The following is a 27178-nucleotide window of genomic DNA, read 5'->3' as shown; positions in this document are numbered from 1 at the left end:
CAAATAACATTGTGTGTCCATGTGTGGTAGGCATATATTAGTAGACAAAACAGACACAAATCCCTGTCCTTACAAAATTTATAGTCAAACAGAAAACAAGCAAAATAAATAAATAAATCACACGCTGTTTTATGTGATAAATGCAATGAGAAATGATAGATACAGTGGAGAAAAGTAAAACAGGAAAGAGGAATGGAAGAAGAGCAATTTGCAATTTTAAACAGGGTAGTAAGGGAAAGCCTCACTGAGAAGGAAAAAAGATATGAAGGAGGTGAGGGAATAAGCCATACATATATCTGAGGGAGAAATATTTTAGGCAGAGGGAATAGCAATGCAAAGGCCCTGAGGCAGAAGTGTGCCTGTTGTGTCCAATGTGGCTGGAACAGTCAGGGAAGAGAACAAGTATCAAGTGATGAAGTCAAAGAACTAAGGTGCAGCGGTAGCGTAGGGCCAGTATAGGACCTTGTAGGCAATTAAATAACTTTAATTTTACTCTGAGGGAGATGGGGAGACATAGGAGGGTAAGCAAAGGAAGGACATGAATTGATTTACTTTTTAAAGTGGTAGGGGACAAGCATGGAAGCAGGGACAGCTTTTAGGAGGCTACCGTAAAAATCCAAGCAATTGCTCAACCTGCCTCTGGATAAAGGAAATGATTTTGACAGGTACAGCAAGGAGAAGGATTAGGGTCTTTTCCAGTCTTGGATCTGAATGCCTTCAAACTAACCCTTGTTCAACAGTCCTTGGCCCATTTGCTGAAAGAATAAGTTGAGGCTTTACCAGCTAAAACCCTGTCCTAGGTCTTGGCTTGTAACCCTCTGCCTCATACTGTGCTGGATTATTCCCTTCCAAGAAGGAGCTCCCAGTGCACAGGTAGCAAGCAGGAGGTACCAGGCCCAGGCATCTCATCTGTGCCCTGCAGTACATCTCCACAGGCACTGGCCTTCAGAGCCAGAGGCTTCTAGACAGTCATCATGGATAAGAAGATCAAATAGTCCAGCTTGATGGGACTGGGGAAGAGGGTACACTGAGGACAGACAGCTGGCATGCATAGATTGCAGGCCCCAGAAAAGTACTGACCATGGGATTCATAGTGGCCAGGATCCTGTACATAGCAGACTCAGTCTAGGGAGTTTTCTGGATTCCTACCTTGGACACAATATGGGTTTCAAGAAATCCAATGTAACCATCAGAGCATGGGGCTGGCCTATGACAGCAACTTCCCTGGGAGAGCCTCCCACTCTTCCTGCTATGGCTCAGGAACTCCATGCCTTTCATCCAGGCCGACCATCAGAAGCCTGTCAGTTCACATATCTAAGTCACTGCTGTAAGCATGGCCTGTGGACAAAATCAGCCACAAAGAAGATCCAAAATACCAAGTGGGCCAGTTCTTCTATCTACATTGGGGTTCTGCTCGCAAGCACACATGAAGAGACACACAATAAATATGTAAAAATCATAGATGCAGCAAATATGTATGTGTACGTACAGACGCATATATATATGTATGTGTGTGTGTGTGTGTGTGTGTGTGTGTATATATATATATATATATATATATATATATATATATATATATATACCCATAAGGCAGAAGGCAGAATATTCTATTCAAAGAAGATTTCAAGAAACATAGCTGATAAGTACATGCATTTTCAAAAAAATTAAATTATTAAATCTAGATCAGTGGTTCTCAGTTTGGTTTCAGGACTTTTTACAGTATTAAACATTTTTGAGAACCCAGTATAGCTTTTGTTTATGTTGGTTATATCTATCAATATTTATAATATTAGTAATTAAAACTAAAAATTTTTTAAATATTAATTCACCTAAAATTGATAACAAAGTAATAAATCTACTACATGCTAACATAAATAACACTTTTTAAATATTATATTTTTCAAACAAAATAATTTAGAAGAATGGCAATGCGGTACATTTTTGCAATTTCCTCAGTATACATCTTAATAAAAGATAGCTGGTTTTTCATATCTGCTTCTACATTCAATTTGCTGCAATAGTACATATCATGTAGCCTCTGGAAAACTCCACTGTATACTCTTGAAAGGATGAGAAGGAAAAAGGCAAATAATTATATATTATTATGAAAATACTTTTGGCCTTATGAACCTCTTGCAAGGACCCCTAGTAGTCCCTACACCACACTCTGAGAACTACTGATGTGACTGAAATGAACAATTTTGAAGGAACATACAAATAATTAAAATTTGACAAAACATGAATGAACAAAACCATACAGACCAATAACCTTCAAAAGAATAAACTGAAAAAGTAATAAAGATCTCCCCTTAGTACTCCCCAAAATGTTTTTTTAAGTGTAGTCTACCAGAACTTCAAGAAACAGAAACAGAATACTCCTTTGTTGCTAAAATTTTCCAAACACAAAAGATAGAAAGCCTAAACTTGCTCAAGCCTCTTAGATAGCCTCATCCACCAGAGGGCAGACAGCAGAAGCAAGAAGAACTACAATCCTGCAGCCTGTGGAACAAAATCCACATTCACAGAAAGATAGACAAGATGAAAAGGCAGAGGGCTATGTAACAGATGAAGGAACAAGATATACTTAAAGTGATGAAAGGGAAGAACCTACAAACAAGATTACTCTACCCAGCAAGGATCTCATTCAGATTCGATGGAGAAATCAAAAGCTTTACAGACAAGCAAAAGTTAAGAGAATTCAGCACCAACAAACCAGCTCTACAACAACTGCTAAAGGAACTTCTTTAAGTGGGAAACACAAGAGAAGAAAAGGACCTACAAAAACAAACCCAAAACAATTAAGAAAATGGTCATAGGAACATACATATCGATAATTACCTTAAAAGTGAATGGACTGAATGCTCCAACCAAAAGACACAGGCTTGCTGAATGGATACAAAAACAAGACCCATCTATATGTTGTCTACAAGAGACCCACTTCAGACCTAGGGACACATACAGACTGAAAGTGAGGGAATGGAAAAAGATATTCCATGCAAATGGAAATCAAAATAAAGCTGGAGTAGCAACACTCATATCAGATAAAATAGACTTCAAAATAAAGAATGTTACAAGAGACAAGGAAGGACACTACATAATGATCAAGGGATCAATCCAAGAAGATATAACAATTATAAATATATATGCACCCAACATAGGAGCACCTCAATACATAAGGCAACTGCTTACAGCTATAAAAGAGGAAATCGACAGTAACACAATAAGAGTGGGGGACTTTAACATCTCACTTACACCAATGGAGAGATCATCCAAAATGAAAATAAATAAGGAAACAGAAGCTTTAAATGACACAATAGACCAGATAGATTTAATTGATATTTATAGGACATTCCATCCAAAAACAGCAGATTACACTTTCTTCTCAAGTGCGCACGGAACATTCTCCAGGAAAGATCACATCTTGGGTCACAAATCAAGCTTCAGTAAATTTAAGAAAACTGAAATCATATCAAGCATCTTATCTGACCACAACGCTATGAGATTAGAAATGAATTACAGGGAAAAAATCCGTAAAAAACACAAACACATGGAGGCTAAACAATACGTTACTAAATAACCAAGAGATCACTGAAGAAATCAAAGAGGAAATCAAAAAATACCTGGAGACAAATGACAATGAAAACACGATGATCCAAAACCTATGGGATGCAGCAAAAGCAGTTCTAAGAGGGAAGTTTATAGCTACACAAGCCTACCTCAAGAAACAAGAAAAATCTCAAATAAACAATCCAACCTTACACCTAAAGGAACTACAGAAAGAAGAACAAACAAAACCCAAAGTTAGCAGAAGGAAAGAAATCATAAAGATCAGAGCAGAAGTAAATGAAATAGAAACAAAGAAAACAATAGCAAAGATCAATAAAACTAAAAGCTGGTTCTTTGAGAAGACAAACAAAATTGATAAACCATTAGCCAGACTCATCAAGAAAAAGAGGGAGAGGACTCAGATCAATAAAATTAGAAATGAAAAAGGAGAAATCACAACTGACACTGCAGAAATACAAAGGATCATAAGAGATTACTACCAGCAACTCTATGCCAATAAAATGGACAACCTGGAAGAAATGGACAAATTCTTAGAAAGGTATAACCTTCCAAGACTGAACCAGGAAGAAATAGAAAATATGAACAGACCAATCACAAGTAATGAAATTGAAACTGTGATTAAAAATCTTCCAACAAACAAAAGTCCAGGACCAGATGGCTTCACAGGTGAATTCTATCAAACATTTAGAGAAGAGCTAACACTCATCCTTCTCAAACTCTTCCAAAAACTTGCAGAGGAAGGAACACTCCCAAACTCATTCTATGAGGCCACCATCACCCTGATACCAAAACCAGACAAAGATACTACAAAAAAAGAAAATTACAGACCAATATCACTGATGAATATAGATGTAAAAATCCTCAACAAAATACTAGCAAACAGAATCAAACAACACATTAAAAGGATCATACACCATGATCAAGTGGGATTTATCCCAGGGATGCAAGGATTCTTCAATATATGCAAATCAATCAATGTGATACACCATATTAACAAATTGAAGAAGAAAAACCATATGATCATCTCAATAGATGCAGAAAAAGCTTTTGACAAAATTCAACACCCATTTATGATAAAAACTCTCCAGAAAGTGGGCATAGAGGGAACCTACCTCAACATAATAAAGGCCATATACAACAAACTCACAGCAAACATCATTCTCAATGGTGAAAAACTGAAAGCATTTCCTCTAAGATCAGGAACAAGACAAGGATGCCCACTCTCACCACTATGATTCAACATAGTTTTGGAAGTCCTAGCCATGGCAATCAGAGAAGAAAAAGAAAGAAAAGGAATACAAATTGGAAAAGAAGAAGTAAAACTCTCCCTGTTTGCAGATGACATGATACTACACGTAGAGAATGCTAAAGATGCCACCAGAAAACTACTAGAGCTTATCAATGAATTTGGTAAAGTTGCAGGATACAAAATTAATGCACAGAAATCTCTTGCATTCCTATACTCTAATGATGAAAAATCTGAAAGAGAAATTAAGGAAACACTTCCATTTACCATTGCAACAAGAAGAATAAAATACCTAGGAATAAACCTACCTAGGGAGACAAAAGACCTGTATGCATAAAACTATAAGACACTGATGAAAGAAGTTAAAGATGATACCAACAGATGGAGAGATATACCATGTTCTTGGATTGGAAGAATCAACATTGTGAAAATGACTATACTACCCAAAGCAATCTACAGATTCAGTGCAATCCCTATCAAATTACCAATGGCATTTTTTACAGAACTAGAACAAAAAGTCTTAAAATTTGTATGGAGACACAAAAGACCCCAAATAGCCAAAGCAGTCTTGAGGGAAAAAAACGGAGCTGGAGGAATCAGACTCCCTGACTTGAGACTATACTGCAAAGCTACAGTAATCAAGACAATTTGGTACTGGCACAAAAACAGAAACATAGATCAATGGAACAGGATAGAAAGCCCAGAGATAAAGCCATGCACCTATGGTCAACTAATCTATGACAAAGGAGGAAAGGATATACAATGGAGAAAAGACAGTCTCTTCAATAAGTGGTGCTGGGAAAACTGGACAGCTACATGTAAAAGAATGAAATTAGAACACTCCCTAACACCGTGCACAAAAATAAACTCAAAATGGAGTTTAATGTAAATGTAAGACCGGACACTATAAAACTCTTAGAGGCAAACATAGGAAGAACACTCTTTGACATAAATCACAGGAAGATCTGTTTTGATCCACCTCCTAGAGTAATGGAAATAAAAACAAAAATAAACAAATGGGACCTAATGAAACTTCAAAGCTTTTGCACAGCAAAGGAAACCATAAAGAAGACGAAAAGACAACCCTCAGAATGGGAGAAAATATTTGCAAATGAATCAATGGACAAAGGATTAATCTCCAAAATATATAAACAGCTCATGCAGCTCAATATTAAAAAAACAAACAACCCAACCAAAAAATGGGCAGAAGACCTAAATAGACATTTCTCCAAACAAGACATACAGATGGCCAAGAAGCACATGAAAAGCTGCTCAACATCACTAATTATTAGAGAAATGCAAATCAAAACTACAATGAGGTATCACCTCACACCAGTTAGAATGGGCATCATCAGAAAATCTACAAACAACAAATGCCTGAGAGGGTGTGGAGAAAAGGGAACCCTCTTGCACTCTTGGTGGGAATGTAAATTGATACAGCCACTATGGAGAACAGTATGGAGGTTCCTTAAAAAACTAAAAATAGAATTACCATATGATCCAGCAATCCCACTACTGGGCATATACCCAGAGAAAACCATAATTCAAAAAGACACATGCACCCCAATGTTCATTGCAGCACTATTTACAATAGTCAGGCCATGGTAGCAACCTAAATGCCCACCGACAGACAAATGGATAAAGAAGGTGTGGTACATATATACAATGGAATATTACTCAGCCATAAAAAAGAACGAAATTGAGTCATTTGTTGAGACGTGGATGGATCTAGAGACTATCATACAGAGTGAAGTAAGTCAGAAAGAGAAAAACAAATATTGTATGTTAACACATGTATGTGGAACCTAGAAAAATGGTACAGATGAGCCGGTTTGCAGGGCAGAAGTTGAGACACAGATGTAGAGGACAAATGTATGGACACTGAGGGGGGAAAGCCGGGGTGGGTGGGGATGGTGGTGTGATGAATTGGGCGATTGGGATTGACATGTATACACTGATGTGTATAAAACTGATGACTAATAAGAACCTGCTGTATAAAAAAATAAATAAAATTAAATTTAAAAATTAAAAAAAAATAGAAAGCCTGTTAATTAAATCCACATGGCTTACATAATCTAATATTCAAACCATAATCTAATATGTAATCTAATTGCATAATTTAATACCCAAACCAAAGGTAGCATAAAAATGGTTTTTATGCTGTACATATGTATATACATATATACATATGTATGTATATATGTAAAAATCCTATATAAAATATTAATAAGTCAAATTTTTATGTAAATAAAATGACTAAAAAATGTTATCTCAGGAAAACAACAAAAGTTCAACATAAGAAAATCAATTCATTTACTTGGCTATAATAATAGCTAAAATGAGAAAAACATGTCTGCAAATATCTGTTCCTGATTAAAAAAACTTCCTAAACTTGGAATAGAAGCAAACTTCCTTAAATAGAGAAAGAGTATGTATCAGAAAAGAGTTAACAACGTAATTAATACTTAAACTCTAGAAACATTCCTATTATTGAGGGTCAAGACAAGAGTCACTAGTATTACCGTTACGTAACATGTTTTGGAGGTCCTAATCAAGTCTATAAGATAAATACACACACATACATACATACACACACATACAATAAATATACACATAAATAGTAGAAAAAAAAGAATAGAAAAATGATCATTATTTGCAAATAAGGTAATAGCATATTTAGATAATCAACTGAAAAATCACTAGAATTAATAATAGAGGTTAGAAAGTTGGGCAGTTACAAGATAAATATCAAGACACACAAACATACACACATTACTTTACTAGTAACCAAATAGAAAATGTTATTAAAAAAAAACCCTCAGATTACAGTTAAAATAAAAAATGAAAACACGTTAAAAAAAACCCACATAGGAATAAATTTATGAAATGTGAGATGAAAACTGTAAAATAATTGCAAGCCCAAACAAAGAATTGAAAAAATGTAGAGAAATTTGTTCCTAGTTGAAAAGTTCCATAAAAATTAGAAATTTAAGTTTGTTGAATGATCATAAACAAAGGTAAATGACAAATGACAGGCTGGAAGAAATAAAATAGACAAAGGATCAATAACCATATGTCCAAAGAGCTCTTAGAAATCAATTTTAAAGAGCCAAATAAACAAATAAAAAGGAACCCCAATGGTTAATAAGCATGCAAAAGAGATGTGAAACCTCACTTGAAAATCAAACAAGTGTAAATTAAACAAGATAATTTTTGCGTGGTTTAGAATACAAAAGAGTATGATATACCCAGTTTGGGCAAGGGTACAAGGTTGTAATACACTGTTGTAAACTGGTAACATCTTTTAGGAGGGCAATTTGGAAATACTTATCAAAATTTTAATCAATTCAAAGAGAAGAGTTACCCATTTTAAATGTAAATCTCATTCCCCATAAATACAATAGCTATCTTTAGAAGTGCTGTGATGACAGAATGAATGTTTTGCAAACTATAAAATGTACACACAACACCCTCCCCCACCCCATATATCATGATCTTATTTTTAGAGAAAAATCTTTCTCCAAGTTAATGAATTTTATAATTTGAGAAATAGCTTATGTGTGAAGGTATTAATATTGGAGGCTTTCTAAATTTATTAAAACAATGTCCTGAAAACTTCAAACAAAATCTTTCCAAATAAATGACAAACTCCTCTTATCTGGTAAGGTTTAGTGTGACTACCACTTTTTCTTTCCAGGAACTTGCCTAAGTAGTGTCAGAGGCGGGATGGGAAGGAGGTCAAAAAGCATCCTGGAAAAAGCGTGGGAGTCTGAAATGGAAAGAACTGGGTTCAAGTTCTCTTCCTACTTAGCAGCAAGTAATTTGGGGCAATTAAATGCCCTTTTGGTGTTTGTTTCCTCGTCTGTAAAACAGGGAGAATGCTGTTTCTTGCATAATTGGAAGTTTAAATGAGATATTCTACCAAAATGTTAATTGTTGTTTTTATAATGCAGGTCTCCTAACTCTGTTTAGTAATGCACATTAAACAAAAAAGGGGATTTCCTCAAGCCTTGCCCCTTCCAAACTTTCAGTTCTAGTTTTAGTCTAAAAGTTTAAGGAAGGTGATTTGTTGTGAATTTGAGAATGGAACAGCATCCGCACTGGGCCAGTTTCTAGCCATGAATGCTAGTTAACAGGTGTGCAAGACATAAAGGCAAATGATCAAGGCAGATCAAACCATACACCCAACAACAAAATGCAGTATGACGCTGGGGAAAGGAGAAAGGCAGGGGCCCTTGGACCTTAAGTTTTGTGCAGTTTGAATCCTGCCAATATCTTTATTAGGACACCTTGATATAGTATTTGGAAGGAAGGGAGGGAGCAAGGGAAGGCAGGAAGGTAAGGGAGAGGGAAAGGGGGAGAAAGAGATAGAGACAGTGAGAGGAAAAGAAGGAAAAAGGAACCACAGATTCCTACGAATAATTTGGTGAAGACTATCTAACGGCAAGATCTAATGACAAAGCTTTGGTGGCTGGGACATTTCAAGTGCATTTCTAGAAAATGGCAGTGTGATGAGTTATTCATATACTACCATTAATTTGTACAATATGATATAAAAATAGAAGCTAAAATAATTAAACAAATAAAAAAGGCCTAAGTTCATGAGATGTCAAAAATGATTATTAAATACAGTCATGAGTCTAATTGGTAATGAATTTTTTCTACCCTTTTCTTCCACCTACCATTCCTCCATTACATAACCTTAAAATATGCAAACATTGTAAAGGTCTTATTGGGTATGAACCCTACTATTAACTGCCAAAAAAGAATATAAAATGTCTTCAAGAATATTTTTTCTTCATATTTTTCCATATAATTAATTTGTAAAATAAAAACTAAACTGACAGATTTCCATTAGGGTTGTTATAGCATAAAGAAGTATTTCTAACCTCACAGATGAAAGAAACTAGACAGTATACTTTGATTTTGGTAATTTGTTTCATGTAGTAAATAAAAATAATGTAACTATGATAAAAATTAAAATGAGACAAATGCAAAAATTATATTTTAAAAGTAAGAAAGTGTATTTGGACTTCTGGGTAAAGAGAGAATATCAAATTCAGGTATGTACTTTTGCTAATCCTCTAAAACAACAAGTAACGAGATTTGTTAAAAGAGCATAAAATCCACCAGGGTGGGGACAGTGGGAGTGTAGTTAGAAATCTGGAAGTTGGAAAGCAGATAGAGGAGTGGTAAAGGACAGAGACACACACACACACAAAAAGCTGAATCCTAAACTGGCAGCACGCATAACTGATACGCCACAATCAGCAAAAGTCTGAGGAGTAAACACACCACCATGGAATTCTGGAAGTGGGGATAGAAGGAGCAAAAGAAGGAAGTTTGACTGAAAATCTGTTTGAAAAAACAGGTAGATCTTCAAATCCCTCACACCACTTCATTCAGCCAGGTGAATGACCTGCCCTAACTCCTCTAAAAGACTATTTTTTCTGGAGAAGGTAAAATGAGGGGGTCATGAGTCACATGAAGGGAAATGACACCAGATGGCAACTTGGATCTACAGGAAATGAGGAGCACTAGAAATGGTAAATTTGTGGTAAATATAATAGGTAGGCATATTGTTTTCATCTCTTCTTTAAAAGATATATATTTCAGGGCAAAAATTATAACAGTATTGTAGGGTTAAAACGTATATAGACATAACAGATATACAACAATTGCACTAAGAACAGTAAAATAGAAATATAATGTTGTAAGATTATAATATTCCTGATTGAGTTAAGATAAAGATGCTTATTATAGCCCCTAGAGCAAAAGTTGGCAACATTTTTCTGTTAAAGACCAGATAGTACATATCTTAGGCTTTGCTAGACATATGCATCTAGCACACCTCATCAACTCTGCTATTGTAGCGCAAAAGAAGAAAAACCTAAGATAAACTATCTAAGCTCCCAACTTTAGGAAGACAGAAAAAGAACAATTAAAGCCATAATAAGTAGAAGGAAGAAAATAATAAAGAACAGAAATCAATGAAATATAAAACAAACATATACAGAATAAATCAATGAAACCAAATACTGGTTCTTTGAAAAGATCAATAACATTGGTAAATCTCTAGCTGCACAGATCACAGGAAAAAAAAGAGAAGACACAAATTACCATTGTCATGGAATAAAACATTAAACCATAAGAAGGGGGAATATTATGAAAAACTTTATGAAAATAAATCTGACAACTTAGATGAAACAAATTCCTCAAAAGATACAAATTATCAAAACTGACACAAGAAGTAATAGGAAACTTGAATAACCCACTATCAACTGAAGAAACTGAATTTGTAATAAAAAACAGTCAAATATCCTAAGGAATCTACAACAAAACTATTAGAACTATTTTTAAAAGTTTAGCAAGATTGCAGGTTACAAGTCTGCAAAAACCAACTACATTTCTACAGATCAGCAATGAAAAATTGGAAAATGCAATAAAACTCCAATTCCACTTACAAGGGCACCCAAAACAATGAAATTCTTAGGGACAAATTATTTTAAATATGTGTGAAATCTGTACACTGAAAACTGTAAACCATTGCTGAAAGAAATTAAAGATCAAAATAAATGAAAGTGGGAATGTAGACTAGTACAACCACTTTGAAAATAGTTTGGCATAATCTGATAAACTCAAAGAAATGTATTCCTTATGACTCAGCAATTCCACTCATAGGCATATACCATAGATAAACTCCTGCATATGTGCACTAGGATAAGCTTCAAGAATGTTGATGGTTTCACTGTTGAAAGTAGCTAAAAACTAGAAATGACCTCAATATCCGTTAATAGTAGTATGAATAAACTGCATTATATTCATGCAACTGAATACCATACAGCAATGACAAACTACAGCTCCACATAGCAATATGAATGAATCTCTTAAAAATAACATCAAATGATAGAAGCCAGACACAAAAGATTTATCATTTTATGATTCCATTTTATATAAAGTTCAAAATCAGGCCCATTTCAACTCTAGCTTTAGGAGTAAAGACAATGGTTATCTGTGAGAAGGAAGGGGTTAAATGCTGATGAATATAAAAACATAAATTGCTAAAAAGAAAATGAAAATATTTCTATTCCAGGATAGATTTCAACTTCAAGGACTCGCATCATGTAATCTCTGTTTCCTATGAGGCAATTACTTAAAATGTGAGAAACATGAAAGACAAAACAAACTGGAAAAAGACTACCTAAGATGTCCAACAAGCTATCCAATAGACGTACTGTATCACAAGCTCAGGAAAAAAAAGTCTCTATGCTAATTGAATATTGTTTATCTGAACACTCACTCTGATTCATTACACTATACCTGTAGTGAGTATGATTAAAAGCCCTTCAAAAGACACATGTGGTGCATCTTAATCTTATTTGCAAAATAACTCAGGTTGCATCATGAATAAAAATGTTATCCAAAAGAAGTGCCCTGAATACATGTCTGCATTTTAAAAAATCTTTTGGAATACCAATTTAGCATTCATTCCTGGTTACTGATTTATTCAATAGGGCTTGAGTGTATACGCCCACTTTCTTCATAAGGAGAGATTCTACCTTGATAGGTAATGCTTTCAGAAATATGATCCAAAGTCTCACTAAAATCATTCTCTCACAGTTTCTAATATGAATTTATAGTGATAATACCAAATGAACAGAATATTATCAATACACATAACACCCCAGCCTCACAAAAAATTTAAATCCTAGATGTGAACTGAATTCTAAATAGAAACTATTTTATATTATGATTCTTTTTTTTTAATGAGTTGAGTTTTTTTTAAATTTATTTTTATTTTATTTATTTATTTTTGGCCGTGTTGGGTCTTCGTTGTTGCACACGGGCTTTTCTCTAGCTGCGGTGAGTGGGGGCTACTCTTCGTTGCAGTGAGCGGGCTTCTCATTGTGGTGGCTTCTCTTGTTGCAGAGCACGGGCTCTAGGCACGCGGGCTTCAGTAGTTGTGGCTCACGGGCTCTAGAGTGCAGACTCAGTAGTTGTGGCGCATGGGCTTAGTTGCTCCACACCATGTGGGATCTTCCCGGATCAGGGATCAAACCTGTGTCCCCTGCATTGGCAGGCAGATTCTTATCCACTGTGTCACCAGGGAAGCCCTGATTTTTTAAATTGAGATAAAATTGGTATATAACATTATATGTTTCAGGTGTACAACATTATAATTTGACATCTGTATATACTACAAAGTGATCAGTACCAATAGTCTAGTTACCATCCATCACCATACAATTGACCCCCCTCACCCATTTCATCCATCTTGCAACCCCCTTTCCCTCTGATAGCGACCAATCTGTTCTCTGTATCTGTGAGTTTGGAGGGGTTTTTAAAAAATATTTATTTATTATTTTTAGCTGTGTCGGGTCTTTTTGTTGCAGCATGCAGGATCTTTCGTTGCGGCACATAGGATCTTTTGTTGTGGTGTGCCGGCTTCTCTCTAGTTGTGGTGCGTGGGCTTCAGAGCGCGTGGGCTCAGTAGTTGCGGCACGTGGGCTCTCTAGTTGTGGCGCGCAGGCTTAGTTGCCCCGCAGCATGTGGGATCTTAGTTCCCTGACGGGGATCAAACCCATGTCCCCTGCATTTGAAGGCAGATTCTCAACAGCTGGACCACCAGGGAAGTCCCCTGTGAGTTTATTTTTGTTTTGCTTTATTTGTTCATTTGTTTTTTTAAGTTCCACATATGAGTGAAATCATACAGTTTTGTCTTTCTCTGACTTATTTCACTTAGCATAATATCCTCAAGTTTCATTCACATTGTTGCAAGTGGCAAGATTTCATTATTTTCATGGCTGAGTAATATTCCACTGTGTATATATACCACATCTTCTTCATCCATTCATCCTTCAATGAACATCTAGGTTGTTTCCATATCTTGGCTATTGTAAATAATGCTGAATGAACATAGGGGTACATATATCTTTTCAAATTAGTAATTTTGTATTCTTTGGATAAATACCCAGAAGTGGAATAGCTGGATCATATCATAGTTCTAGTCTTAATTTTTTGAGGAATCCCCATACTGTGTTCCATAGTGGCTGCACCAATTTATATTCTCACTAACGGTGTACAAGAGTTCCCCTTTTTCTACATTCTCTCCAACACTTGCAATTTCTTGTCTCTTTTATAATAACCATTCTAATAGGTGTGATATGATTCTTTATATAAGAATAAAAGGGCTACCTGTGTTGATACCAACGTATCTATTTCATTATTTCATTTCCTTTTTTATACATCATGACCACATCTAAATAAAATCCATTTTATTTTTCCCCACAAATTAGTTCCCCTCATATTATACCTGCCCAGATACTCACAATAACATTTTAACAACCACCTCAGAGAAAAACTGAGATTCCACCAGAGAAAAGAATCAAGAGTTTCAATCACATCAATACTTCAACAGTTACTTATATGAATAACTGTCTTTTTTTTTTTTCTGGCTGCACTGCGTGGCCTGTGCGATCTTAGTTTCCTGACCAGGGATTGAACCCGGGTCACGGCAGTGAAACCACCTAGTCATAACCACTAGACCACCAGGGAATTCTCTGAATAGCTTTTAAATGATAATAAAAATAATATATGACTCTTTAATTTGCCATATATATAAATTTTTAAATAAAAAATTTATATAATTATATACCTCTTAAATAAAAAACTTGCCCTCTTCCTTCTGCCAGTACCTGCTCTGGGCACTCTTGCCAAGGTTGTAGAGACAGCCATACACCCATCTGATCTCCGACCCACTAACTGTTAAACCAAAAGCTACAAGCAATAAAAAGGAAGTAACACTGTGAAATGACAATCCAATGCTAAACTAAGGCCTTTCACATGAGAGTTTTATAAACGATGAGTGTCCAAATTGGTTGAAAAATATTTATCATATTAAAAAAAAAATCAGATAACTCTGCATAATAAAAATAATGGCAAGGAAAAAGATACCCAGTTTTTCTTAGGAAAAAAAATTCTCAGATACCATTTCCTTGAATGGTATTTACTCTAGAAAATAGGTTCCACTAATATTGATCCTGTATTAATACTGGTAAGGAAAAACAGTTTCATTTAAAAGGAAAGATTTGTGGGACTTCCCTGATGGTCCAGTGGGTAAGACTCCATGCTCCCAATGCAGGGGGACTGCACTCGATCCCTGGTCAGGGAACTAGATCCCGCATGCATGCTGCAACTAAGAGTTCGCATGCCGCAACTACGAAGTCCACATGCCGCAACAAAGATCCCACGTGCTGCAACTAAGACCCAGTGCAGCCAAAATAATAAATAAATAAATAAATATTTTTAAAAATAAAAGGAAAGATTTGTAAAGATAACATCCAATATTTTAAGCAGTACAACCTAATTTTTTTAAAAAAAGAAGCAGAAGCAGCTGCAGCACTACCATTAATTAATACTACTAATTCTTCTTTATTTTTAAAGGTAAGAAAGTACCAGTACTAGTTCTCAAGAAAGAGGTTTCTGAGAAGTCAATAATGAAGTTGGATTTGTCTGACTTCAGGGTGGCACCAGCTCCCTCTTTTTGGATATTTGGAGTATACATGACAAAAGGACATGGCTGAAATCCTGACATGCCCACCTCTAATTATTAAGGGAATAACATAATAATTCATCATCATACACACCTACCAATCGTCCTAAGATTAAAGGAAAAACAGAAGTAGCTCCTCACAAAAATGAATGGAAATTCCTCTATTTTAAGACACCTGCTGCAAAAAGATATTTGATTTAAAACCTCTTCTGTACCTATTCCAGTCATCTGATAACAAAACTTGAGCTCAAGTGTGGTGGGAAAGTGCTAAAAAATGTAATTTTAATTTTACTTTCAAAGTTGTAATTTTAGAGAATCACCAAATAAATTGGTGGTTTATCATCATGTTTGTTAAATTATTACTCTCCTTAAAATATTACAAGAGCTCTGGTTCCATATATATATATATTTTTATATATATTTTTACCAAGAATCCTTTCCCTAACTTTGAAGATACTATACCATTTGAGTGTAAAGGTCAAAACCTAGACTAAGCCTCTCCTGTAAACACAGATACACAATAACCCACTTCTGATATCTATCTGACCAAATCACAGTGTAGGTAGTAAGTAGGGGACAGCAATAATCAAAAGCATATACTTTGGAGTTGGATACATGAGCATTTAAATCCTAGCTCTGTTACTTATTAGCAGTGTAACCTTGAGTTTCAATTTCATTATCTGTAAAATAGAAATAATAACACTACCTACTTCAAGGGGTTGTTATGATTAAATGAGACAGCACAGGCAGCACACTGTCCTACAAATACTCAATAAATGGTGGCAGCTACTGCCCCTTGTTTTTTCCAAGAAAGGGGTTGTATCTTACTGCTCCTAAAACATAAGCACACATTGTGGTGGTGTGGCTGTTTCACATATAAACTATCACTTTATATACATACATTGTATATATAAGTTATTATGAATGATTTTTCAAAAATAATAACTTAGTAGTTGAGAATTACTAAGTCTAAAACACGGTGGTGATCTCAGCAAAAAGGGTAATTGAGATGACTTCTCTATGTAACAAAAGAAACCCAAATCTGAAATAGACAGAGTCTAATTTAGAAGCTCCCTTTTTTTGAAACTTAGTCCACTAGGCCATGCAGTCCTAAAACTGAATGAAAAAAAAGAAAGTTTGATAAGGAACTCAACAGTTGGTAAGTAGCAATGTGATAATATGTTGCATTTGATGGGGAAATAGAAAAAAGATTTGCTTCATCTTGTATTCCTATTAACTCTGTTATATAACCATTTCTCACTATAAATTTTAAAGATGCAAAATATAACAATTCATGAGAATAAGACCATACAAATTAAAACATAAACTTCAAAATTTTAAGGCTGCCTCATGCTCTTAACACACCCTGCTACCTCTCAACCACCCACACTGGTGGATTAGCCATAGCAACCTTTTCTTTCTTGCTGCCTCCTCTGCCTATACTTAGCTGGTTCAGGCCAAGAAAAAAGCAAAGCTAGGAAGTAAACATACGCATCTTCAAGTATTTAAACGTATGTCTGAATACTCCACCAACTGCATTCCTGAATCCAATATACATTATTGTGATGGTTTTTAGAATTAGCCTTGCTCCTTTTCCTACTTCACCATGGCATCTCATTCGTGGGAATATGATTTGTTCTTCCTTGCTACAAGGCTCAGTGACTTCAGGAAACGGTTCTTGCTTTATTTGTTGGTCTCCCTGCACCTGTACCCTCTAATAGTGAGTTATTAAACCTATTCAATACCTGCTCTGACTCCCTGACAGCTGGACTGCTGACTGCCCACCCTAAACTAACCAGGACTTGGGTTCTACAAAGACCTTGACTAATCACAGGTCACTCATCCTTTCTTCCTTGGAACACACGTCCCAATTGTAGATGGAGTAACAGAATCCTGAACCTGCTCCCATGTCTAGTCCCATGTTCCCCCTGATGCAACAGCTCTACCTAGATTTTATCATTCTTTTGTCCCCTGATCCTTCTCGAGTGTATGGCTTAACAAGTGCAGTAGTTAAGAAAAGGCAATGCCCATAGAGCCAAGGTAGTTAAGTAAACAAAACACACCTAAGTATAAAAGATGGAGAGATGGTGTGGATTAAAAAAAAAAAAAAAAAAAAAAGCATGAGGGGCTTCCCTGGTGGCACGGTGGTTGAGAATCTGCCTGCCAATGCAGGGGACACGGGTTCGAGCCCTGGTCTGGGAAGATCCCACATGCCGCGGAGCAACTGGGCCCGTGAGCCACAATTACTGAGCCTGCGCGTCTGGAGCCTGTGCTCCGCAACAAGAGAGGCCCCGATAGTGAGAGGCCCGTGCACCGCGATGAAGAGTGGCCTCCGCTTGCCGCAACTAGAGAAAGCCCTAGCACAGAAATGAAGACCCAACATAGCAATCAATCAATCAATCAATCAATAAAAAATAAATTAAAATCTTTAAAAAAAAGCATGAATGAGGGAGACACACCCAAATTCCAATAAATGTGACACATTGGGCAAGCTATGGTTTTCTCCCCTTCACATGAGATGAGTGAGATGATTAGTGAAGTAATCCCAATCTGTGAGGCTGAAAAAAAATCATCCAAACATATCTTCTTTCCAATTCACAGACACTGGGGATCCGTTAAATTTTCAGAGATTAAAAGGTTGGGAACTCCTGGACTCTATCAGAGATTCTCAGTAGGTTTTAAGGGATTTATACCTGGGGTTGTGGCATGGCCAGAGCTCTGACAAATCACGACCATATACATGTCATTTTTCAATGAGGCTAGATGGTCATCAAGGTCTCCTATAGATCTATGATTCTGTGATTCTGATCATGCAGACTTCCATATACTGATGTTGTGCTCACAGAGGTATGCTATTGGGGTCACCTCCCATAAGGAAGATGGGTTTGCTTCATGTCCTCTGAATGGCTTAAAATGTTGCAGCCTGTATATGCAAAACATTAGCAAGGTTACATCCCCTCAACCCATCCATAAAGAATCTACTGAAAAATCCCTAAGAGGCCGAGACAGTGATTGCTATAATTTTGCATGTTTTTCAGTGCCTCATTCAGCAACCCTGTAAAAATGCTTTACATGGATAAATGGACGATATAGAGATTGAAGCAAGTCTTAACTAACTAACCTAACCAAAAAATAGGGTTACAAAGTCTGAAAACTCCTTAGTAAGCTCAGAAAGTTTATCGATTGAAGTGAACCTTAAGTTGGTACTAAATGCTGGGTAAGAGAGAACAAAAACTGATCTAAGCAGGGTGTTTGTCATACAAAATAAAAATTGAGAAGTCACGGAAAATGAACGAAAAGTAAAAATATGCATGCTAAATTAGAGAGTTGGGTTAATGAAAGAAGATAGCCAGCTCAGGCCTACACATACAATATGAAATTGAAAGTGTAGCTCTCTGTACTTGAAGTCAAAGAGATTTCGTCAAATTCTGTACTATGAGCTAATCATAATTAGAAAAAACACTGCCCTTTAGAAAAAGTAAGCACATCAATCAATTACAGAGGGGGAAAATTACTGGAGTGTCCAATTAAGAAAGATCCTAGGTTGATGGCTGGGAGTTTAAGAGGCCTATATAAATACATGCAAAAGTCTGAATATATGCATTTTTAGGACAAGGGAGTCATTGCTTTCTTTAGATTCTTAATGAGATGATGGTCCCAAACTGGTTAAGACCGCACAGATTTAAGCAAAAATCCAAAGTCTTTTGAATACCCATTTGTCAGAATTTAAGAAAAGAACAATTTTGTAAATATAAACTGCTACCACAGAAATGGTACTGCTTTTATTTTTGGCTACTTTTCTAGGGCTGTGTATAACTTATAGTACTTAGTGCAAAGCATGGAAATATTACAAAGTATAACAAGTGAGAGAAAAAAGGTTTTGATTTGACAAATAAAACTCAAACTATACCAATTTGCATATAGAGAAGTAGGTGTTTCATACGACCAAAGTAACATTTAAGGGACAATTAACATTCAAAGTCAATAGTAATAAGGACCTACTGTAGAGCACAGGGAACTCTACTCAATACTCTGTAATGACCTATGTGGGAAAAGAATCTAAAAAAGAGTGGATATATGTATAACTGATTCACTTTACTGCACAGCAGAAACTAACACAATATTGTAAATCAACTATACTCCAATAAAAATTAAATACAAAAAAGTCAGTAGTAAACAACGGTTTCCCACATGCTGCTCCTGAGGTGGGGCCAGTAGGCCAAACTGATAGTACAATATTGCCCCCTACTGAACTATACTAGTAAAGATAAACCTAGAAGAACAGGACTTTAAAGTGCTTACTTTCAAAAGGACCTACTTGGAATGCTCCTTTTCCATCAATACCAGGTTAGCCTAATATTAGCATAAGTCTGGGTTATTCACTCTATGGTAATTTTAGTGTGGCAGGAATGTAATGTGGTGCAGGAGTTTAGAGGAATCAATCATGAATATAAGGTAACATTTAAAAATTACTATAATAAATATTTTTCTTACAACTATATAGGATCTTGAAGTTTGTAAAGGCTGAAAAAAGTCTCTAGTCTAACCAACTATAGGTTCACAACTTCCTTATGTATATATCTCTGCCAAGTAGTTGCCCAGCCTTGGCTTAAACATTCTGGTGACAGAAAACTCACCATTCCTGAAAACAGTCTATCCTGTTTTGGATAATCCTCCTTACAGCTGAAAATTACTCTATCTCTCCAGGAGAAAACCCCTCAAATATTTAAGCAGAGCAAATTTGTCCCACTAAATCATCTATTCTCTGAATTAAATAACCCAAGTTCCTTTGGCAGCAGCTCCTGTGACCAGCGTTCAGATGTCTCCAACATTCTAAATGCACTCATCTAAATGTGTGTTTGTTTCTATTGTTGCTATAACAAATTCCCACAAATTTAGTGGTTTAAAACACACATTTATTATCTTACAGTTCTTTAGGTCAGAAGCCTGACACTGGTCTCACTGGGTCAAAAGGGCCATATTCTTCTCTGGAGGCTCTAGGCTAGGAGGACCTGTTTCCTTGCCTTTTCTAGCTTTCAGATTCCACTCATTTGCCTTGGCTCATGGCTCCCTCCCACTATCTTCAAAGTGAGCAACATTGTATCTCTCTGACCATTCTTCCACAATCACCTTTTTCTCTTACCATCACCTCAGCCAGGAAGGGTACTTTTAAGGACTCACATGATTAGGTTGAGCCCACCTAGATAATTAAGGATAATCTCTGTATCTCATCATCCTTAATCTTAGTTACTTCAGCCAAGTCCCTTTTTTTAAAATGCAAGATAACATATTCACAAGTTTGGGGGATTAGTACATGGACTACTACAAAATGCCTTCCCATTTTTATTTGTTCCTCCTAAAGTAGAACATTCCATCTGAATATGGTACTCTAGGAATGGCCAGCACTGAGTAAAAAAGGATTGTCACCTTCATCTTTTCAGATACTATACTTCTAACATCTGGGTGAAAATCCAAAGAACTTATCTTATCACACCCATAATTCTCATTGGGCTACTAAGTAAAACTCCTAAGCCATCGCTATAAACACAGCACTTTTTTTTTTTAAATTTTTATTGGTATATGTATAGTTGATTTACAATGTTGTGCTAGTTTCAGGTGTACAGCAAAGTGAATCAGTTATACATATACATACATCCACTCTTTTTTAGATTCTTTTCCCATATAGGCCATCACAGAGTACTGAGTAGAGTTTCCTATGCTATACAGTAGGTCCTTATTAATTATCTATTTTATATACAGTAGTGTGTATATGTCAATCCCAATCTTCCAATTAAACATAGCTCAAGCCACTCCTGCCTCATCCTTTACTTGGCAGTTGTTTTTCTAAACCCAAGTATAAGAACGTAGGTTTAAGGACTTCCTTAGTGGCGCAGTGGTTAAGAATCTGCCTGCCAATGCAGGGTACATGGGTTCGAGCCCTGGTCTGAGAAGATCCCACATGTTGTGGAACAACTAAGCCCGTGCGCCACAACTACTGAGCCCACGCTCTAGAGCCTGCGAGCCACAACTACTGAAGCCTGCGTGCCTAGAGCCTGTGCTCCACAACAAGAAAAGCCACCGCAAGGAGAAGCCCATGCACCGCAACGAAGAGTAGCCCCCGCTTGCCGCAACTAGAGAAAGCCCTCATGCACCAATGAAGACCCAACGCAGCCAAAAATAAATAAATAAAAGCAAGAAGAGTTTATGCAGAATAATTCTATTTTTTAAAACAGCATCTTCTATTTCTAATATGGAATATAAATACTTCATAAGTATTCAACAAATATTAAGTTAATATTGTTAAAATCATCACATGTGGTAAAAATGGACAATACAAATTTTAATGTAAAAATATAAACTTTGAGATGAAGATTGGTAATAAGATATATAACCACACTTAGAAAATATATTTCTTTTCCTATTTTTGTTACTCAAACAGTGAAAGCTTTTGTGAGTCACTTAGCGTTTGGAAGTCTGTTTTTCTCTACCAAAATTGGACCCTGGAGATGACCTATCTGTGAGAAATGCATTGATGATTGACTAGAAAATGACTTTAAGTGTTTATAAACCTCAGTATTATCATTATCACTGCCTTTACTCTTCCATTTGCTCCAATATCTTGTCATCAACAGAGATACTACTTAAAATCACTCTACTCTTTTTCACTTCCCAGCTCTTCGCTATCATTTATCCAGCCTCAACAAGTCTTAAGTCAATCTTTAGCCTTTTAGGGACTAATAAACATATTCACCCAAAGAAAATGATGGTATAAGATGTAAGGTGATGCTTTGGGATTCTTGGGGAAAATATACCTCATACATATAAATGGATGTGTTTACAGCTCATTATAATTTGAGATTACAGAGGCCATTCTCTCTATACTACATTTAACAGTATGAACAAAGATAGTTTTGTGTTTTCACATCAGTTTCTACACACAGGAACGTTACAATAATGACTACTATTATTTTTTTCACTTACCAAAAGAAAAAAGTTAAAATAAATATGAGGCTATTTCTCTCCCTTTTTCCATTGACTAAAAGAGGTGCCGTCTTTTTATATTTTACTCTGGAAAAGAGAAGGCTTATCAAAATTAAAATGATCTTATCCTAGGACCATCATAAAACACATACATCTGCCCCAAAAGATCTCTGAAGTCCCGGTCAAATATCTTTCTCTGATCAACATGCCACTCAACGAATGTTGCTACTGAATAAGGACTTTTTAAAAAGATGGCAGTACTGTGATGAATAAACTAACTTGAACCAATAATTCCTTTTCTCATCCATTCACTCAACATCATTAAACAGCTATAATAATGTAATGCTTTCAGTCATTCAATAAATTCATAAAATGTGAAAATATAATATGGGAAGGAATATTTATACTTTCCTATTTTTTTAGAAATTTCTATTATGTACTTCACATATAGTTTTATGTATGTAAATGACCTTACCTCTCTTACAGATAGCTGTGGTGGGAAGGAGATTGACAATACCAAGTTGGTGAATTCAAACCCAGAGGCCTCAACCTTTTGGCACACCTAAAAAAGTATTACATAAAAAATATTTTTTAGTATATAAAAAAGTATTATATAAATTCCCAGGAATTGCTGAAAATTTTACACTAATCTTCATAACATGAATTTTTGGTCCAGGAGATGACACTGCAAAACTTCTAAACTTTTACCTTTGAGTAGGAAACTCTCACAAACATCCTGAAATCAAATATTTGCCAGCTATGACCCTGAGGACTGATATCACAAGGTGCCAAAAGAGCCAGGACTCACCTGCAGAACAACCTGTTGAATGTCAAAATACTTTTCTATTAAGTCACCTGGTAATTCAGAAAAGATTTTAAACAAAATAAAGCCAAATAGGCACTCTTGATACCTGGAAACAAAAAGCAATCCCACCTTCAATCATGTACCTTCCTCAAGGCTGTAACACTAGTCTTTTCTAGACACTAAAAGGTATGACTAAAGAAGAACTTTTCTCTAACTCCTTAGCTATGTTAAACAGCAAAGGGAAAACTGCTACATTTTTGTTCAATTGAACAGCACTCATAACTGAAATACATGGATACATATTTCATTAATTTTCAGACATGTTGATACTAAAGGTAATTTGAGAATAGTAGGGTTTTTTAAAAAAAAATTAAGAAAACGTTCTAATGATCCATTTGTGTGAAACAAGTTGAAACGAATGGCATTGCTCCTTTGGATACAGGAATTCTAGGCTTTAGAACTGAAAATCTTTATGAATCACATATTAATAAAAAAACAGTTTACCTTTTTAATGAACTCTTTTTCACAGAAATCTTGAAGAATTCCTAGGCATACATTGCATACATTTAAATTTGAGTTCTTGGAAGCAATGCTTCCATCTTCAATAATCGAGGTCTTTCCCTCTCCATTTTGACTCAGATTATCCATCCCATCAATCCCATCTTCTAGTTCTTGTAGTCGAATTTTCTTGGGAGGTGGGTTTGGAACTTCTGAAACTAATTCATCTTTTGCAGTTTCCAGAAATTTTTGCAGTTCATTGAGCAACTCCTGGAAAGTTAATTAAAAAAAAAAAGAAAAAAAGTAATGCCCCTTTGACAATGTCCTTAAGGGTAAGATGAAGCGTGAAAATTATGATATATCACAGACTTATACAATGCTGACTTATATCAGTTCTGGAGCAATCAGTTAGTTTTATTAGCCAGCACTGGCTTTCAGGAGAATTTAAAAGAGAATTCCTAATTCCTATAATATATGTATGAATATTTTTTCAGAAGAGTTTCATACATCAGTGAAGCTAAAATCCTTAATCTGAGATGGAAAGGCTCCAGTAACAAATTTATTAATTTGGCCTGTAGTTCTGTTGTGAGGGTCGTTCACTTGCTAATTTCAGCAAAACAAACAAACAGAAACAAAAAAAACCAACTTCAATTCTAATTATTAGCAAATAGAAATGCAAACTGAATTTCCATCTATGCTAGGTTATTTAATAATCTCACAACCACTAAAACATCATATGTACAATATTTAATATGAAATATGAAAAATTACATAGATTAGAAGTCTATTAAGTAAAAATAATTTCTAGGCAATTTACTAAACAAAGGCAAACAGATGCTGGCAATGCTGAAATTTGGCATCATAATTACAAACCATTTACAGGCATTAATTGAAAAAAGCCCTCTACTACATTCTGGTTTGCCTAATTTCTGTCACTTTTTGTATTGGAATGTAAAAAGTGGCATTCCTTTCAAACCATTATCATATTTCAGACATTCCACTCATCTAAATACTCAGAGGAATTTTCTTCTGTTTTGTCTAAATTAGGCAGGTTTTATTATTCAGTTGTTGAATAAATATCCTTTTGAAATTCACTCATATTACAATTTACTGACTCTAAAGGGAAAAATCTTTCACTCAAACAAATTTAATTCATTTTATTAAGACATGAGCTCTCCTATTAAATCTTTAACAGAGAAATACATACTCATACACATATACACATACAGGCATATTATGGCCCACACAAATATGTTTATTATTACCTAAGACCTATAATGTCAATATATCATACAGATACATGCGTGTGTACATATATCACATGAATAGAAAGTATCAAAATATATTTACCCAGAAAAGTCCTCAGATATTTTCATGTTTATTTACATAAGATGATACAAAAGTTGGTAACACTAAGTTTCTTTCTATAATATATATTTTAAAACTTACAACATACGTATAAAATAATAGATTATAAATGTGTCTGAAAAAAATTGTAAGGCAAGTTACACAAGCTCAATCTTATTACTTCATAGTCATTATGCATATAAAGGAATATAGATGTATATATTAATCATCATAGCATATGTACCATCTCCGGTTTTCAAAGTGTTTTCACATACTTTATTAGATATTGTCCCTTAAAATCCTGTGAGGTGGATGTTATCATCACGCCCATTTACAGAGAAGAAAACTGAAGCTGGAAAGTGCTGAAACTGGGATTCAAATCCATGTCTTCTAGCTCCAAATTCTAGGCTTTGGATTCAGACAGACAGTTCATATCCTAGCTTGCTCACTTAATAGCTGTGTAACTTTGGGCAGGTTGCTTAACCTCTCTGTGCCTCAGTTTCTTCATCTGAAAATAGAGACAATCATAGTATGTACTTACCTAATAGGTTATTGTGAGGATTATATGAGAGCTTAACATATAATAATGCTATATGAATACTGGATATAATTATTTCCAAAATAATAGAAATACATAGGAGAAATGACTGCTATGGCTAACTCCTGGGCAATTTTTTTTAATTATAGGAAACTGAATGTGTGTGTGTGTGTGTGTGTGTGTTTGTGGTGTATTCGTACTGTTTATAAGTACATACTTACACATATGTATATAATTACTATCTGCCTCTGAAAAGAACACCACTGTTAGAATAAAATATATTTCACAAAATGTTATATATTTTATATGAAATATTCTATTAAATGTCAAAGCTCTCTGTATATTACCGTAAATGTCAAAGACCTCAGTGTATTACTTTTGCTATTAATAGTGGTAAATGATAATAAGCATTTACTTCTAGAGAGTTGCAAACACCTATGTGTAAACAAGTGGTAATACAGAAAACAGAAAAAGAAAAAAGGCAACCAAACCCACCATGCTTCCACCCCCCCATTACATTTTACTAATATCTGGTGAGACGCACTATTTTGTGATATTCTGTTTAGATATTCTTTAGGAAAGGTCTATGCAAACATTAAATGCATCAGCGAATTGCTTCACAAAGATCTCACTACATTAAATGTTAAATATAATCACTTAAGAAGGAACTTAACATTTTACATGGTAATGGCAATTCCAAAATTACCATTATCGGTAACTATTTTATTAAAAAATTTAATGAAGAGTTATGAACAGATACTTGCCCTCAAATACACAGGTATTGATTTAAGACCCTTTCTTAACAGAAAGAGAGGAAAGAAAGAAAAGAAAAGAAAAGAAAGAAAGGAAGGAAGGAAGGAAGGAAGAAAGAAAGAAAGAAAGAAAGAAAGAAAGAAAGAAAGAAAGAAATACTCTTACCTTGCAGGGAAGTTTGTATGGTGCATGAAAATCCACACCACAGAATCTGAAGATACATCTTGGACAGGTACCAGTACTGAGCAACAACTGGGCCACATGCTTGTTTTCCACAGTCAGTGGAAACATATTAAATAACTACAACTAGAAAAAAAGAAAAAGTAAAACTAATGAGCATCTTTTGTGTTTTACTTTCACAGACAAATATATGGTTACCTTTAAGGATAAAAATCTTTAAAGATAATACATTTATATTTGAAAATCACTATTTGGTATTCTCCAATAATGTCCCTTTCATTATATCCATATTGAAACAAAAACTTGAAGGCAATTTATTAGATGGATCAGGTAAAAGTTTCTAACTGTCAAGGACTTTAACATTCTGGATTATGATAAAGTGCATCAACATAACTAAATCAATCAAAAGACATAAAAACTAATAAAAAATGGCTGTCTCTAAGGAGGGTAATGAAAACAAGAATACAGAGTGTAATTTTGCTTTTTATTTTGTACCATTCAGTATTGCTTGAGAACACAGAGTTGTAAATTCAATAAACTTTCCTGTTAGAAATAAGAAATGAGTTTGCTAGAAAAAATAATCAGATCAGTCTATGTTATGTAATACTTGACTGACCTTAATGATAGTTAAGCAGTCAAGTATTCAAAGCAAACTGATCAGATTCAAAAACATCAACTTTACTTTGATGAAATAATAACTAAATAACCAAC

The 27178-nt window shown here is 35.1% G+C and overlaps 1 protein-coding gene across 6 annotated transcripts in view; it reads right to left on the bottom strand.

The window, feature by feature from the left end:
- PUS10 (pseudouridine synthase 10) overlaps positions 1 to 27178 on the bottom strand; it is a 68514-nt gene that overhangs the window by 38688 nt on the left and 2648 nt on the right. For 4 of the 6 annotated variants that reach the window (XM_059942718.1, XM_059942715.1, XM_059942716.1 and 1 more), the window contains exons 2-4: positions 26453 to 26593; positions 23656 to 23919; positions 22822 to 22908 (exon numbers count right to left, since the gene is read on the bottom strand). In XM_059942718.1, coding sequence (XP_059798701.1) covers positions 22822 to 22908; positions 23656 to 23919; positions 26453 to 26578 — 477 coding nt within the window. In that variant the 5' untranslated portion in view covers positions 26579 to 26593. Of the gene's footprint in view, positions 1 to 22346; positions 22434 to 22821; positions 22909 to 23655; positions 23920 to 25271; positions 25505 to 26452; positions 26594 to 27178 lie in introns of those variants that run through there. The other 2 variants (XM_059942719.1, XM_059942721.1) reach the window with 2 other exon arrangements.

This window comes from Balaenoptera ricei, chromosome 13 (assembly GCF_028023285.1).
Source record: "Balaenoptera ricei isolate mBalRic1 chromosome 13, mBalRic1.hap2, whole genome shotgun sequence".
NCBI classification, from domain to species: domain Eukaryota; kingdom Metazoa; phylum Chordata; class Mammalia; order Artiodactyla; family Balaenopteridae; genus Balaenoptera; species Balaenoptera ricei.
This window is presented reverse-complemented; position numbering and strand designations above follow the sequence as displayed.